General features: G+C 34.9%; 1 protein-coding gene across 6 annotated transcripts in view; it reads right to left on the bottom strand.

Annotated features, from left to right (window-relative positions):
* Nucleotides 1-299: 299 nt before the first annotated feature.
* The window catches only part of MINDY3 (MINDY lysine 48 deubiquitinase 3), an 86341-nt gene continuing 70216 nt past the window's right edge, over nt 300-16424 (bottom strand). For all 6 annotated transcript variants that reach the window (XM_008062205.1, XM_008062206.1, XM_021714552.1 and 3 more), the window contains 4 exons: nt 12901-12973; nt 9449-9536; nt 4979-5050; nt 300-1268 (listed from right to left, as the gene is read on the bottom strand). In XM_008062205.1, coding sequence (XP_008060396.1) covers nt 1119-1268; nt 4979-5050; nt 9449-9536; nt 12901-12973 — 383 coding nt within the window. In that variant the 3' untranslated portion in view covers nt 300-1118. The remainder of the gene's footprint in view (nt 1269-4978; nt 5051-9448; nt 9537-12900; nt 12974-16424) is intronic.

Raw genomic sequence — 16424 nt, 5'->3', positions numbered from 1 at the left:
AAAAAACAAAAAACAAACACTTGCTGGGCAACAAACCTATCGGAATAAAGCATCTCTCTCTCTAAAGTCAATGGGACGAGGCTCACTCGTCTAGACAGCAGCCACCTAGGTTCTCCATGCTTCTGGCTGGCTGGCTGAGCAAGTCGGCAGAGCTCTTTATAAGCACAGGCTCTGGTCCCTTATTCAAGGTCCTGTGTGAGTCGATTGGGCTTTGTTGTATACTGTGTTCTCAGGGCTGCTGGAGAGAAACATTTACAAGTAGTACTTATTTTGACCCACTAATATAAAAAATGCAAGGGTACAGTTAAAGAAAAAAGTGTTTATTTAGGCCATGAACTAGGATCATAATAAATAATTCAATATACTAATGTAATAACAGATGCTCTCATGCATTTATCACATTTATAAATATAAAAGAAAGCTGGCTTACAGGGCTGTTAGGACAAATTTGGAAAAGTGTATTTGGCAATACAGTAAAAGTTAACAGTGTTAAGACTATCAGATTCTCTTTTCTATCATTTTATAAAATACATTCCCTATATGCCTGTGAAATAAATGGTAATGTTCTCTTAGAGCTTCTACTGTTGTAAACATGCCAGAGTTAAGTCAATTCTCAAAGGATCTGGGCTGACAATTTGTTATTTATCAATATTTCTAACAAAAAACAAATTTCAGAAAAGAAATAACAAAAATTAACTCTTCTGAATTTCAATGTGGAGGTTGATACGTTACAGGTCAGAATCATTCAAACAGCAAAATATGCCTGAATAAAATTAAACCCCTAAGTAGAAGTTTATAAATAACTTTGATACTCAATATACAAATTCTATAGTATTAGGTCTGTAACTTGATAAGTAAATCACCAATTACTTGACTGCAAAAGTGATGAACTTTGAAAGCTTAATTTTGCTAGTAAATTTCACACAAAGGGTTAAAACAGGATAATCTTTAACATAAAACTTTAGAATAATTTAATGTATCTTAAACACTGAAAATGTGTTTCTGTTATTTACAGTTAATCAATGATGCTAGTGTTAAGCTTATTTAGCCAATTGCCAGTCTTGAATCCCTCTTTCAACATCTGTTATTACGATCTTCCTTATAAATATTTAGGCAAATTAGTTTAGTGAAGGAGAGCGGTCTGTGGTCCAGAGTAGTTCGATGTATGGCCATTTGGTTTGGAGACAGCGTTTAATAGGAGTGTCATCTGTCTGCAGCATGGGATCTTCAAAACCCATAACAACTGCAGTCCCTTCTACATACATGACCTGTTGAACATGACAAAGCCACCAAGGTCAATTGATATTCTTAGCAAATTCTTATATAGGATGCAAACAGTTTTTATAGGCTAGCAAATAAGGTATTACATACTATTTCATGCAGAACTTTACATTTTGATAGAAGTTATACACAAGAATAGCTGCTTACTGATATTGATATTGATATTTCAGCTGATACTGAAATAAATTTATAAATGAGATGGTGATACAAATTTTATTGCCAGCTGATCAGGTGATTTTTAAAGTTCAAGATCATGATTTTAAAACAGTATGATTCGTAAAACTTACATAGACTGTTTCTAATACAGTAAGTCCCCTACATACAAACGAGTTCTGTTTTGAGAGTGCATTCATAAGCCCAATTTGTTCATAAGTTTAACAAAGTTAGCGTAGGTACCCAACTAACACATCTGGCTAGACAGTACCAGCCACATTGCCACTGCTTTTACGTTTGCTTCCAGACATCCTGGGCTTGAATAAAGATATTGTACTACTGTACTTTACAGTACTATAAATTACACAAAAACACAGCCACTTGTAGAGGATGCATGCAAGTGAAAATGTATGCCAGATATGTGAACTAACATATGATTGGAGATGCAAACGCATGCTTGTATCATTGAAAGTTCGCAACTTGAAGGTTCATATATTGGGGACTTACTGTAAAAGATCATTTTTCAAATGATATATATCATGAAAGAAATTTTAAATTATTGTGGTTATATGTGATAGATCCTACTGCATTAATATTGAGGCACTTGGACACTCACTGCCCCATGAAATGGAAAGCTATTAGAAATATAGCTGTATATTCTGAGGAGGATTTTACCTTCTTTTAATTACAGTACTGAATTCCAGAGATGAAAACAGTTTTCATGCTTGTCAACGGAATTTGCTATTATGGTATTAAATACTTCTGAAATGCAGTTCATGGGTACACTTTGTAAAGTATGAAAAGTCATGGAGGAAAAGTTAAAAAGGATGTCAGGATAGAAATAGAAAGCAAATAGTAGAAAGAGTTGACAGACCAAAACTAACCAGGTACTTTAAATGCAGTGGCAATGAGCACATAAACCATAAACTGGCAGGTGGATACCAGGAAAAATTTTATTCTAATTTCTTACAATGAAAAAGTTTTAAAAGTATTTTAAACATAACACACCAACAAAAATCCTAACTCACTACCATGGCTCACTGTGGACATTAAAGCACTCCTCAATCATTAATTTCTTTTGTAACAAGATAAATTTCAACTATGTATAATTTAAAAGGAACAGATATAGAATGCCTTCTTAAAAAGTATGTATAATTATTCCTACACATTAACTGGCTGATACAAGGATGGTAATTATGGTCTTACAAAATAAATGTCAACAGTTATTTGACCAAGGAGCCAAAAGTAACAACTTTAATAGGCTTAAATGGCAGCTCCCTTAAAAACACATTAAATATAAAAATTGAATGTTGTATTACTAGATATCATTTGGTTTCATAAACCTACTCATTTTTCAGGACACTCTAAAGATATACCTTAATGTGAAATACATATTTTTTCATATTTATTTTGGTTAATATACTAGTATCTAGTGTTGATTAAATGAATATATTATTAACTATAACTCCTGCTTTTCAATTCCCCAAAGCAAAATGGCCTTTTCTGAAGTTATACTACAAGAAATATAACTCAAGTTACTGCACTTAACAAATACAACAGGCTCTATTTTTTACAAAGAACTTTGCATGCTCACAGCATTAGAGCAGAAATGCTTGGTAAGATCCTGTGATGTACTCCAGTGGCTTCAACTAGTCTTTGCTGCCAGATCCTCAGACTCCATCCCACTCTCCAGCGTTCTCCTTTGGTCTGTTCTCCTTGGCTATTTTTTTTTTTTTTGAGTTGGAGTCTCACTCTGTCACCCAGACTGGAGTGCAGTGGCCGCTCCCGGCCACCGCAGCCTCAATCTGCTGGGCTCCGGTGATCCTTCCACCTCAGTCTTCTGATTCGCCAGAATGCCCGGCTAATTTTTTATTTATTGTAGAGATGAGGTCTCACCAAGTTGCCCAGGTGGGTCTCGAACCCGCGGGCTCAGGCAATCCACTCACCTCAGCCTTCCAAGGCGCGGGATTACGGGCTGAGCCACCGAGCCCGGCACCTTGGCTATTTTTAACAGTACCTTACTATGCGGCCTATTGTATTTCTAGCTCCCGAATAACTTCAATATGCTATACTTCTGCGACTCTATGACACACATGATTTGCTTTACAGCTGTTAAATACTACTGTCATGTTAATATTTCACCTTTTATTCTTATCTTTTTGTTAGTTTGTCAGACGCTTGCCACAAGCATGATTTGTAAACTTACTATACACAGGTAGCGTGGCCAAGCAGACCAAGGACAGGATTGGGAATCAGGAACTCAGTTCCAATCCCTGCTCTGCCATGACTTGCTGTGTGACCCTGGGTGAGTCACTTAATCTCCCTGTCTCAGATGCCTCATCTGTAAATATGGACAATATTTGACTAAACTACCTTGCAGGGATTGTGTTGGTGAATAGTGACTATATAAATTTCTTCCTAATACATGGCTGTACAAACTTCAAACTATAGATTAAACACTCATTACCACACTTTGGGAAATAGGATCCCAGTTTTCTTTTTGACAATTTATATTCTTTGCTATATATTTCAATTATATTCTAGTGAAAAGATCTTTGGAGCTAACAAAATGTCTAATTTATATTCTGTTACAAAAAGTAAGTTTTAGCCTTATAAATTTGGTCTAACTAAAATTATGTATTTAATTTACATTATGATCTGTTTTATGTAGTCATCCTCAATTTAGATACCTATGAAACCAGCATGGGTAGATCAAATTAAAAAGACACATTAGGCATTATTCCTTCCAGTATTAGCTATATCTGCTGTGACTGTTACTTGAATAAACACAGACGTAACAAACATAACATATGTGTACCCAAAGCGAACACTTAATCAAAAAGGGAGAATCGGTGAAACCAAACTTTTGCTGTAAACCAGGTGAGTCCACCTGGCAGTGAATCACCTGGTGCTTTTGTTAATGGTGCACAAAGGAAGGCAGCACAGTGTTCAGAGCGTGGTTCTGAACTTGACTACCTAAGTTTCATCCCCAGTTCTGCTACCTCCTGGCGCTTGACTGGGGCCATTTGCTTACCTCTCTGTGCTTCAGTTTCCTCCTCTGTAAAATGGGAATATACAGAATATACTTACTTCATAAGGTGGTGTGAAACTTAGGATAAAACAAAGTACTTAACAAAATTCCTGGCAAATGCTCAATAAATGTTAGCTCATAGCCATTGTTATTTATTTTAACCCTTTAAAGTGTTTTTACCAATCAATCTCTCTGTTACCCCTTTCTTCATTTAAATGGATCAATAACAACCTTCACTGGATGAACTATAATGTTGATTTAAACACTGCATAGTCAAGGGTAACAATATTTATGCAGATGTAGTTACTTTGTCATGGTGAAACTATTGCTCTGAAGTCCAATGCAGATCTGCAGTGTACACCAGTAAATATTGGTCAAATGGAAAGATGATCAGTTTTAAGAGACTCATGGAATAATCCTTAGGTAGCAGTTGACTGGCAATCAACCGTGGTTATACACATATATTTATTTCATCAACCCAGTTAAAGACAAATTACTATGGAATTATCCTACCTTTTCATTATAATTTGATTGCTTCAATCCATTGTAGTGGTAGACAGTAAAAGATTCTGGACCACTGGAGCCCTATTATAAATAAAATACTATTAAAACTTTAAATTATATCTTTATATCAGACAATTTCTAATTAGCAATTGACAGTAAAATGCAAATTTCTTAAGTCCCAATCTGTTGACTGGAGAATCATTTGGTAAAACAAAAAGCTTAGATTTATTGAGTTAACTACCAGAAAGCCTTGAAGCTGAAATAGTTGCCTCTAAAGAAGATACTGGAAAGTAGGGAAGATTGATTTCCATTATACATTCTTCTGCACTAGCTTACTTTACGTCTTTAACTATGTACATATATCACTGTCATTTTTTTAAGGACAAGCTTCTAAAACAAATATTTTCAAAAAAACCTTTGCCTTTTCTCTTTATAAATAACTTGTTGCTCTCAATAAATACGTAAGAGCAGTAGTATCACTTTTACTCAGACCATAAGCATACACACACCAATAATTCCAATTTGATTCACAGTATTGAATTAGGTAAAGAGTTCCATTCCAAAAAAATCCCATAATATATTTGAATATTGTCAGTGTGTGATTAGTGAAGAGAGTATTATGAGAAGTTAAAACACAAATATAGTGCTTAAAGAGATTATAAAAATATTCAGTAAAGAAAGAATATCCCTAAGTCACAAACAGAAAAATGAATCATGTTATTCCCACTTGTCTTAACTTTGCTTTTCAATTAACTAAAGATCAAGTTCAACTCACTTAACCTTGCATTCCTGCTCTGGCCCCAGAAGGTGCCTGGTTCCCAGTGACTTCCCCTCAGGTCCCATGGCCGAATCTGCCTGTGCCTATCCCCTTGGTCGACCTTCCCGGCCATGTCTGATGGATACAGGGATGGGCATGTGACCCAAGCTGGGCCAGAGTCTCTCCTTAGAAGTTTTTCCAGTTGGAACAAAGGGAAGAGAGCTGTTGGCAACTGTGGCTTCAGATCCTAGAAGAAGATGGGCTGAGAGAACGTAGCCACTTTAGAGAGAGAAGATGGAAGGTGGAGAGACTCCTGGTAGTGTTCAGGGCCCCTGCACTAGACTTTAAGGCTCCAAGCGCCACCTTCAATTTGTCTGAGCTACTTCTCCTGTTCATATATTTTCTCCTCACTTAAGCCAGTTCAGGTTTCCTGTGACTTACCACCATGAATCCTGAAATAACACAGGACTTAATCTACCTTTTCAGTCTTATCTCCAGTTACTCACCTTTCTGAAGTTTTTAGACAAGTATATGACTCATTTTCCTGTGAAAAGACCTTTTGTTGGCTCTTTGAACATTCATGATTTTTTTTAACTCCTTTCTAAAATGTCCTACTCTCCTTCCTCCTTTCTCATTTTTCCAGACATGGATCACATCTTAGTTTTTCTGTAAAGTTTTCCCAGAAGACACCAGTTGGGTTCTTTACTACTTTGGAACCTTTAAAACAATCCTCTAAATAACTGAGAAATTCAGACAGTACTACTTTGTAACATCTCTTCTATTGCCACTTTGAAAGACTTTAATTTTTGAGCTGTATTTGACTTTTCATGTCTTGTATTCCTAACTAAAATCTAAGCTCTTACTTTTTGTATCCCACTCAAAATGCCTTACACAAAATAGAAAAATCAATAATTGATCATCTTCTTAGATGTATACATGAGCCAATGCAATTAGTTACTTAAATAAATAACTTGGCTCTTGATTGTCAGAGTTAAGCTATTCTAACTTAAAGAAACATTTTCTTATAACTGAATGCAATTTATATTCTCTATTTCCAGTAATTAACAATTGGCATAAAATACAGAAATACCAACAAAAGGTAGAGTAACAGTGGGAAAGTGCTTAGACTCTAGGGTTAGACAAACCTGTGTTGGACTCTTGAATCAGCCATTTACTATTACTTGTATGACCTTAAATAATTTTAAGTTCTCTACTCCTCAGTTGCCCCATTACCAACATGGGGTTAAAAACAGTACTGAAATTACGAGACACATAGTACTTGGTGTATGGTCTACACTTACTAAATGGGAGATGCTTCTGCTGCTCTTATTCTAAACAAATTGTCTTGAAAAGCTAATGAATGTTCCCACTTTCCCCCCCTGCTTCTGCCTCTACCTCACATCAAAGAGATGCTCTTCTACGGCATCTAGTTGAAGTGTTTGCAAAGATTACCAAAATTATAAAAACATTTTCCTGGTTGTCCTTCTGACTCCAGTTGTGGAACTTTATTTGTAGTTGATGAAATAAGTATTTAGTGAATTACCACTATATTTGATCTGTTGGGCACAAGGCAGTATATGACTAATGGTCAAAATGAGTGACAGGGTCACTGTGCATTTTGTAGCTACAGAGAAAGTGATGTGGGCCATGATCAGAAGAGATCTGTGATACAGAGTCTCAGCTCTGATAGGATGGGACTAAGTGTAAAGCCACTGTTCTCAGGCCTCCACTGGAATCACCTGCAGGCCTTGTTAAAACAGACTGCTGTGCCCCAGCCCCAAAGGTTCTGATTCACTGAGTTTAGGGAGAACGCTGAAAATTTCCACTTCTAACACGTTCATGGAGCCTACAATCTGAGAACCCACTGCTCTAAAAGTCACCAAGAGCAGGATCACATGTTTGGTTGAGAAAAAAGCATGAACTATACAGACACAATGAGACAAACAAGGCTCACTTATATCTATGGGGAGAGTGTGATCAGAACAGCAGGGAATAAGAAAGCACTCAGAGGTGAACTCAGAGGGAACAAACAGTACAACCAAGTGGAAATGTCTGTTATAGGCCAAAGAGGAGAGGACTAGAACCCTCTTTTATTATCTCAAAGAATACTATAATTAAAGTATTAATTCTTTAAACGAATATGTTGTTATAATAATTATAAGTAGCATCACATAATTAACTCACTGTAAGCTATATGCTTCCAAAAGAGCTGGTAACTGTATCACTTTTATACTTCCCAAACACTTTTCAAAATCTTCCCCAAGTTAAATGAAAAACAAATATAATATTTATTTTTATTATATTCATAACTAATAAATAATTTGCATCAAATTTTCTCATAGCAGCCTTGAAATGTAGTAATTGTGAGTAAGATTAGTATTATTGCTCCAAAGCTTATGAGTAAAATGCTGCAACTTAATAAATATTTATCAAGATATCTAAAACATACTAGATTCCAAAAAAACTTTCAAGAAAACCCGAGTAGTTGGAATGTGAACAAATGGAAGATCACACCCCAGAGTCTTTCTAATAAAGTCAGAAAATAATATCTAATTTTTCATGAAGCATTTACCAAAGTTTTAGTAGTATGACAGCATATACTGCATTATTTTCAGTTACTTTTTGAATTTTACTTCACTTTACTCATAAAAACCACAACAGATAAGTATAGGTTTAGGAAATACCATTTTCTTTCTTTCTTTTTTTTTTTTGGTGAGAAAGTAGGATTTATTGAGAAGACAGAAAAGCACCCAGAGCAGGAGGGGACCCAAGGGGTTTGCCCACTTTTTCTTTTTTAATAACCAGAATTGGCTGCCAATCACTCTGTCTACTCTGTTAAAGATCACTTAAATCTGAGACATAAAATTAACATTAATCCTGAATTTTAATAATTTCATCTTGAAATTTCTCCTCTGTCCTTTTAAATAATTTTTCTAAGAGTCAATGCATGAATTGAAATGGGCATTTCTACTGAAACTATTAACTTCAGCTTAAACCATATTGATATCTGATGAAATGACCATGATACTATCTAGCTAAATAATTCGATTTACTGGTAAAGTCCTTTACTTAGATAAGAAACAAAGAAGAAAAGACAGGTGTTGGATATAGAATTGGCATGCCAATGACACAGATATAATTTAAATGTACTGAGACTAGCACAGATTCCTATGCTATTCTATAGGAATACTTATCAAAGCCAAATGGAAGACATGCCTCAATATAAAACAGCATAGCTCCACATAAAGGCTTTTCTTCCACTCAAGTGAAATTCTCCTGGTTCTTAGATTTGCTAGTGGGAGCTCCTTCTCCCTACAGTCACTTCCACATTCTTTTCAGTATTTTAAGTTTTAAACATATATATACCAATCTATTAACAATACTTTCCTGAGAGAAGAAAAATGGAGGTGGGAGTGGAGAAAGAATCTCTCTTTTTTTCCATGTACTTTTGAATTTTATCTGCTTCATCATTATGTGCATAGACTGGTGTATGCACGATCTTCTGCCCCCCGTGCCCCTGCCCCCACAAAGCACTACATTACTATATTGAAACACACATACCATTTGTCCTCTCTGTCTGGGAAGGTCTTTACATAATAGTGTTTTCTCATTTCATATCTGCATGTTAGAACATTTTAAAGAAGTAGACAAAATGCTGAAACAATCACAGGTGATTATCCCAATAGAACAAAACAAGAAATATATTTCCTCAACTATGTTACCTGATCAGGAAAAAATTCTTGAAGAAATGGACCCAATAATATGATTCCTAATCCTTCTGGATCTAATTTATTCTTCATGAGATTTATACTATAGGGAGAAAGAAAGAAAAACAGTGGATACCAAAGGAAAAAAAGAAAGCTTATTTTTCTTCTTTCATATTAAATTATGGGTACTATAACACATTCGACTGCCAAAAATTCAAAGAGCTGCTCTTTTTAGAACCCTAATGACAAATACACAGGAATGACATCTAATTTGCCAACACTTGGTTATTTTTAAACTAGAGTAATCTGTTACTATTTAAAATTTAAATTATGACGATGACTTTGGAATATTGTTCCTTATTAGGTAATTTAAAAACCAAGGCTTATAAACAGGCTTGTAGCTTCCCAAAGGCACATGCTCTTTGCTTCATAGGTATGGCTGAATTTAACAATCAAATGAGGCATTTAACTTTAAAAAAAGTTTATTTCAAGCCCCAAAGAGAAAAGGAAACAGTGTCAAAAAGCAGTAGTATATCAGATAATCAAAAATGTCTCTTAAAAACCTTACTTTCAATAACTAAATGAGATAGAGGCTTAAAACTCTTAAGACAATGTAACTTGAAGGTTAAAGAGGTAATATAATTCTCAAAGAACTAACCCATAGTGAATGACTGTTAGTGGAGTATCCTTTGTTGGTCCAGCAGCAGGCTAAAGTGAATAGGGCTTTGCATGGCCTTTACTATGTAAGTGTACCTAAGCTGGGAATAGGTGTTGTTATGTGTGACTAGAATGAAGACAGAGAAAAATAAACTGCATTGGGAAGGGTCTTAATAATGAAAATGGTCTTTTCAGAAAAGTTTTCTTTATCTCAAGCTATAAATGCTAAGTTAAATATACCCATAGTCTATAATATAAATACACAACATGCGAAGTATTGTGTTTGGGGGTTCCAGGTGATTCTGGTTAACCAAATTCCCAGGGGCAACTTCTTACCTTGGGATTTGCATCAAAGATGAGTCTAGACACTGTCACAGAGTTTGGCAGATCCATCCCTCCCTGTTTCTTATACCTGTATTCAGTCTAGGTCAGTAACCAAGCAGCTCCCTTATAAAAGGAATTTAAGTTATTTTTGTAAGAGCAAGCTTTGTTTGAAGGTTTATGAAAGCTGGACCTGTGCTGAGGTAGCCTTGTCTCCTGGAAACTCTGGGCCATACTGCTAAGTGACATGCAGTACTGGCTCTAGAGATGCCTGAGTGGTCCTATGGCCATAATTAATTCTATAGCCAGGATGTCTCTTTTAAGTGTACTACACAAAAGATGTGACATTTCAATGGTTCTGAATAAGGCCAAGAGGCTATGACATGAAATAAATGAAGGCAAGGTTGCATTATATTTAATATATTTAGTAAATCCTTAGTATGACACTATTAGTTTGTGATAGGGCCATCACATACTACAATATAAATGTGACTAGGCCAAAATACAAAGTTAATAACCCAGTCCAATTTTTCAGTTACTTCTAGAAAAACAATCTGAATCAATTACACTAACTTTACAATTCAAAGTATGCTATACATCCTGATGAAACAAGGAAAATTAGGTAGATGATATATAGCTTTGTAAGAATTTGAAAAAAAATTAACTTTTTCTTTTTCCTCATCCCTGTCTAAAAATCATCAGTAACCAAAATTACTTGAGTTCAATTCTCTTTTGTAAATTAAAGCAGTGTCAACAAGATGGTCTACTTGGAAGCCAGTTTGGAAAAAATATACCATTTATTGAACCAGTTCAATTCTCTTTGAGTTTCTCCTCTTTAAGCTGAAAACGATGTCTAACTATTGAGAATGAATAAAATCATAGCTCTATGCAGTTAAGACTGAGATATATTAATTCAAATGTAATGAGCTTATAAATGTTTGTATGTCCTGAATACTTTCAAAGAAAGCATACCTGAACTCATTTAAAAACAGAATGAGACCAAATGCTAAAAACTGTGTATGCCAATGTTTCCTGTTACTTTTGCTGAATTTTTTCATTGTTTTGTAAGCTTTCATTGTCAGAAAAAACTTGCAGAAGGAAAAAAAGTTATGCCCCAAAAAAAGTAGTATAGATCCTAGGTGATTTTATTTCCATATTTGATCAATACACGTATCCACTTGACAAGAGAGTTATTTTCTCATGGATGATAACTAAAGAATCCAAATCCATGAAAGAAGTTGTAGATGTAATAATGCATAAAACGTAACAGTGAGAATGAAGACAATGACAAGATATTAAGGCATTACTGAAAAACTATATTCTGCAATATACAGCAGACACTTGCAAAGGTTTCAGATCAATTAATTAGCCCTTTGCACTCGGAGACAACTCACAGCTCACCTACCAGCAACTCGACTGCACTTTTTAACTAGATAGTGAAAAACAAATCACCTCATATTAAATAGTATAGCACTGGAACCAATTATTTTATTGTATGGATATCTGGCTTATAATGAAATTTTGGACATGGAGGAACTTAGTTTTGATAAAACAACCAAAATTTTATATCTCATATTTTTCTAACATGTGAAACAGTTACCAGCATGCATTGCAGGTTTATTGACACATGTTGTGCAATGGTAATTTGTTGGATGTCTTCTGCCTGGTATTTTTCTATTTGAGCAGACAATGCAGTCTCCTTTTCTTCCTCCCACAATAATATGTAATTTATTGTCTAGTCTACCGCTCTATGAAGACGTGGAAGGAGGCAGTTGTGATTCCTGAATATCACTTCTCAATTGATTGAGCATATTTCAGTCTATAGTCTTTATTTGCTTTTCATGCAATTTGAATGGAAAACCTCAGGAAACAAACATTTTTGAAAAATCTGCACTGGCATGTTTGGCCTGTATAATTACCAGCAATCTTTTTATGTACCCTGAGAGGGGACATTCAAGTCAAAGGCTAATAATTTAGAAACGTTTAATGTTTTTTTGCATTAAAATCACCTGGAGAACTTATTAAGGTTTTCTGTATCCCAACATAGAGAAAAGAAAAACAAATGTTTAATGTATCAGGTCATTTTAAAGAGGGAAAGTCAAAGGCCTATTGGTTATTTAAGTACGGCATCTAGCAATATCTACATTATGAAGAACTATCATTACTTTCACTGAAGCTACTATAGACATATATAACATTTTAAGACATGGAAAAGTCTTGCAAAGAGAAAAAACTGTATTCAAAGTTTAAAGATAAAAAGCTATATTTTTTGCATTTTTTTCGTTAAAGCAGGGTGGGAAAAGAACATTTAAAATAGGTCAAGTCTCTGCTATAAATTGAACTAGTTCGATTTCTTCCAAAATCTTTATATAAATTGTTATGCTTTGAATATGTAGATTTTGATAATAAAATGGCTAAAATGTACAAAGTGCCTTAAACCTAATGAAATCTTTTTGAGTTGGCTAAATAACACTTTCTATTTAGCTTACTATTCAGGATCTGAAACAAGGTCCAATGCCTTCATCACATCTTCTAGAAGTGAATCGGGTATGAATCCATTATCTGGGGGGGGGGGAAAGAAAAAACTTGAAATAATAATTTGCTTCAAGAAATGCTATTATTGCTGATCAGATTCCAGCCCCCCCCAAAAGTACAAAGAGTTAAGGAATAGTAATGAAATTTATTTTAGGAACAATGTCTACTATTATTAGATACTCTCATATCAGTTTTCTTGTTCATATAGGCAAAGATTTATTTTAAAATAAATATATTAACCATATAACTTCTACCTGACAGCACCAATGAAAACTTAAAGTCCAATTACTTCAATTGGGTAAAAGATTTCTTCTACTTAAAATTGTACCAAATATTTTAGTAATTAAGTATATATATCTTTCACTAAACCAAATGAACCCTTACATTCCTAATACAACTCCAATTAAAATAATTCTTTACCCATAAATTTCCTTAGTCATAATGTTATTATGCTACTTGAAGGAATGTCAGTGATCTACTGTTATTTAGGCAACCAGCAATGTAAAAGCAAGAAAATATATCCTATAACAGACATATGATTTAATTAAAAGCCACAGACTTAATGGGGAAAAGTTGAAATTCAGACTAAAGTTAATGTTTATGATGACTATTTTATGGCAGATATTCCTTTTTTCTGAGTTTGATGAGGAAATCTCACTGGCCCAAACTCTGATGATGCAATAGAACATGACACACACAAAGACCTTGTAGGGTAGTCAGAAACGAGAGCACTTTCAAACAAGCAAGTTGTTTATTCCCTTAAATGTACAGTGCCAAGTTCTCCTATCCATTTACTCATTCCTGAAGACTGTCGCAGCTTTAAATCAGCTTCCAACACAATGTCTTTTTCAGGGATTAAAAAAAAAAAATCTTGCCATGAAGAACAAGATGTCCAAAAGACCTGCTCTTTTAATCAAGTCACCGAATTAAGTGTGCAGTTGCTCTTTCAGGATGTAAAATTGTGCACTGTCTCTATCAGAAAGGAAACAAAGAAGTTATGATCGCAGAAAGGTCTTTTCTATACCTAAACCTTATCAGCAGCTGTTGATCCACCTAAATACAGATTGGCCTTGACTAAAGGCTACGAATCATTTAGGATAATTAAAAATGTCCAGTTTTGTTTTTAAGTGAAGGTTAGAGTACCTTCAATTTGTCAAGTTACTGATAATGTGAGGCACAAAGAATAAATAAGACCTTCAAGCTTTGTGAACTTAGCTTTGATAAGTTTGTAAGGCAGGAAAAAAGTTATTTATTTTGCTTAGTTAACTCACAGCTAAAAGCACAGACTCTCCAAATGTAAAACAGGCTTTATGTGGTCACCACAAACAGGAACAATTATCTACATAGGTTTCTGGGTTTACAGGCTTTCATGTATACTCACTTGATATTACAGGTTGAGTCTCCCTTATCCAAAGTGTTTTGGATTTCAGATTTTTTAAGATCCTGGAATATTTGCAAATATATAACTGATGAGTATCCCTAATCTGGTCCCAAATCTGAAATGCTCCAATGGCATTTCCTTTGAGCATACTGGCACTCAGAAAGTTTTGGATAGAATTAGGGATAATCAACCTGTGTGACACTCTTCAGAAGCAGTGGCTAGCACATATGTTATCAAGGTTGGCAGTCTTAGAAACCATAACCTGCAACTCAGTCCCCACCCCCAGAAAGAGTGAATTGTCTGTATAAAGATACACAAAACGGCAGCAACAAAGTGGCTTTCTTAACACCTTGCTTAACTTATACTATATATGATTAACTACAAGCTAAACACTCCAAAACACTTTTAAGGTATCTATGAGATTTACAGCTCATAAACAGAAACATTCTGAAGTTTTAACAATAACTGTACCAAATCAGTGACTCTACATTTCGTACATAAAGATTATAAAACTAGAGGAGTAATATAATTTTCTAAATAATTCAAATACTTTAAATATACCTAAGATTAGCTTTTGGAATTGCTTATCTTTTTAGAACATTTATTTTGAAATTTTACTTGATTCAGTCATACCTACAAAAATAAATTCCTTAGCGAAAGAACAGAATGATTAAGTCTAAAAACAGATCATCTACTATTAAGTCAACCAAATCCCTAGAGAACATAGAAACAGAGACACAATGATGATAAGATGAACTCAATGCCAACAGCAAAGGAAATCTGAGAGAGCACAATTTGTTGATCAGTCAAGCAGATCTAAGAACTAAAAGTAGAACCTGAATACACCAGTAAACTGATGACATGAATATAAATCAGATTACTACTTAGAAGAATGAGGAACATGAGGCAGGCAAGCAAGAGTATACAGAGGGACTGTGTTTTCAAGCATTTGAAAGGAGGAAAACTATTTGTTTAAAAATAAAAACCAGTTTTTTACCAGTAAAAAGACAAGACTGTTAAAAGCATCGAGCTCCTAGAGGTTGAAGGGAGGAATAACTCAATGCAAAAGAATACTGATGGGAAGAGTGAAAGCGAGTAGTATCCTGAAAAAGACAGGCATTTCACAGCCGAGAAGAAATCAGAGCAAGACTCTGAAAGGAAAGATATACCACCATGATTTCCATTCTGAAAGATTAAGGAATAAAAGGGAGAGTCCAGCAGTTCTCAAAATTTTAACAAAGGCATTAGCTACATTCATATTTGAGCTAAAAACAGCTCATTAGGAAACTGTATAGCACAGAGTACTTGGGACTGTAACATTTTCCAAAAACTGTAAGTAAGGGATAGAGACCAAATTTTCCTGGGGACTAAAAAAAGAATCAAGATCTAATTAAACAGAATTTAATGTCATTTGATTTAGCCAAATATTGATAGCTAAGGGATTTTATTTTTAGTTATATATTGTATTATACTTTACCTAACAATATATTCTAAAACTGTAATAATACAGACCTATTATTTAATAAATACTCCTTTTGAAAAAAAAGTGTGACCTTTGCTCCAAGGCAAAATCAGACATCTTTAGATCTTAGCTTTTCTTGGTGTTACTGCTGGGGAGCTCATCTGGCTCCCAGCAGACAAGGAGTTAAAGAAGGGCAGGGAATCCCAGTCCCTGGAGCCTCGCACAATGTCTGACACACAGCTTTTTTTTTTTTTTTGGAGTCGAGGCCTCACTCTGTTTGCCCAGGCTAGTGTGCAGTGACACAAATCACAGCTTTGACCTCTTGGGCTCAGATGATCCTTCTGCTTCAGCTTCCCAAGTGGCTGAGATTATAGGTGTATGCCACTATGCCCAGATAATATTTCTGATATTTTTGTAGAGATGAGGTTTTGCTGCGCTGCTTAGGCTGGTCTCAAACTCCTGGGGCTAAAGTGATCCTTCTACCTTGGTCTCCTAAAGTGCTGGGATTACTGGCATGAGCCACTGTGCCTCGCCCATGCTTCTTAACACCATGCTTAACATAACATTTGCCATTTGTAATTATTTGAGCTAATCCTAACTTCAAGTTTAAACAAACTGCTCTGTCCAGCTACCAT

This window comes from Carlito syrichta, unplaced genomic scaffold (assembly GCF_000164805.1).
Source record: "Carlito syrichta isolate Samal-C Ts95f unplaced genomic scaffold, Tarsius_syrichta-2.0.1 Scaffold305668, whole genome shotgun sequence".
Taxonomy (NCBI): domain Eukaryota; kingdom Metazoa; phylum Chordata; class Mammalia; order Primates; family Tarsiidae; genus Carlito; species Carlito syrichta.
This window is presented reverse-complemented; position numbering and strand designations above follow the sequence as displayed.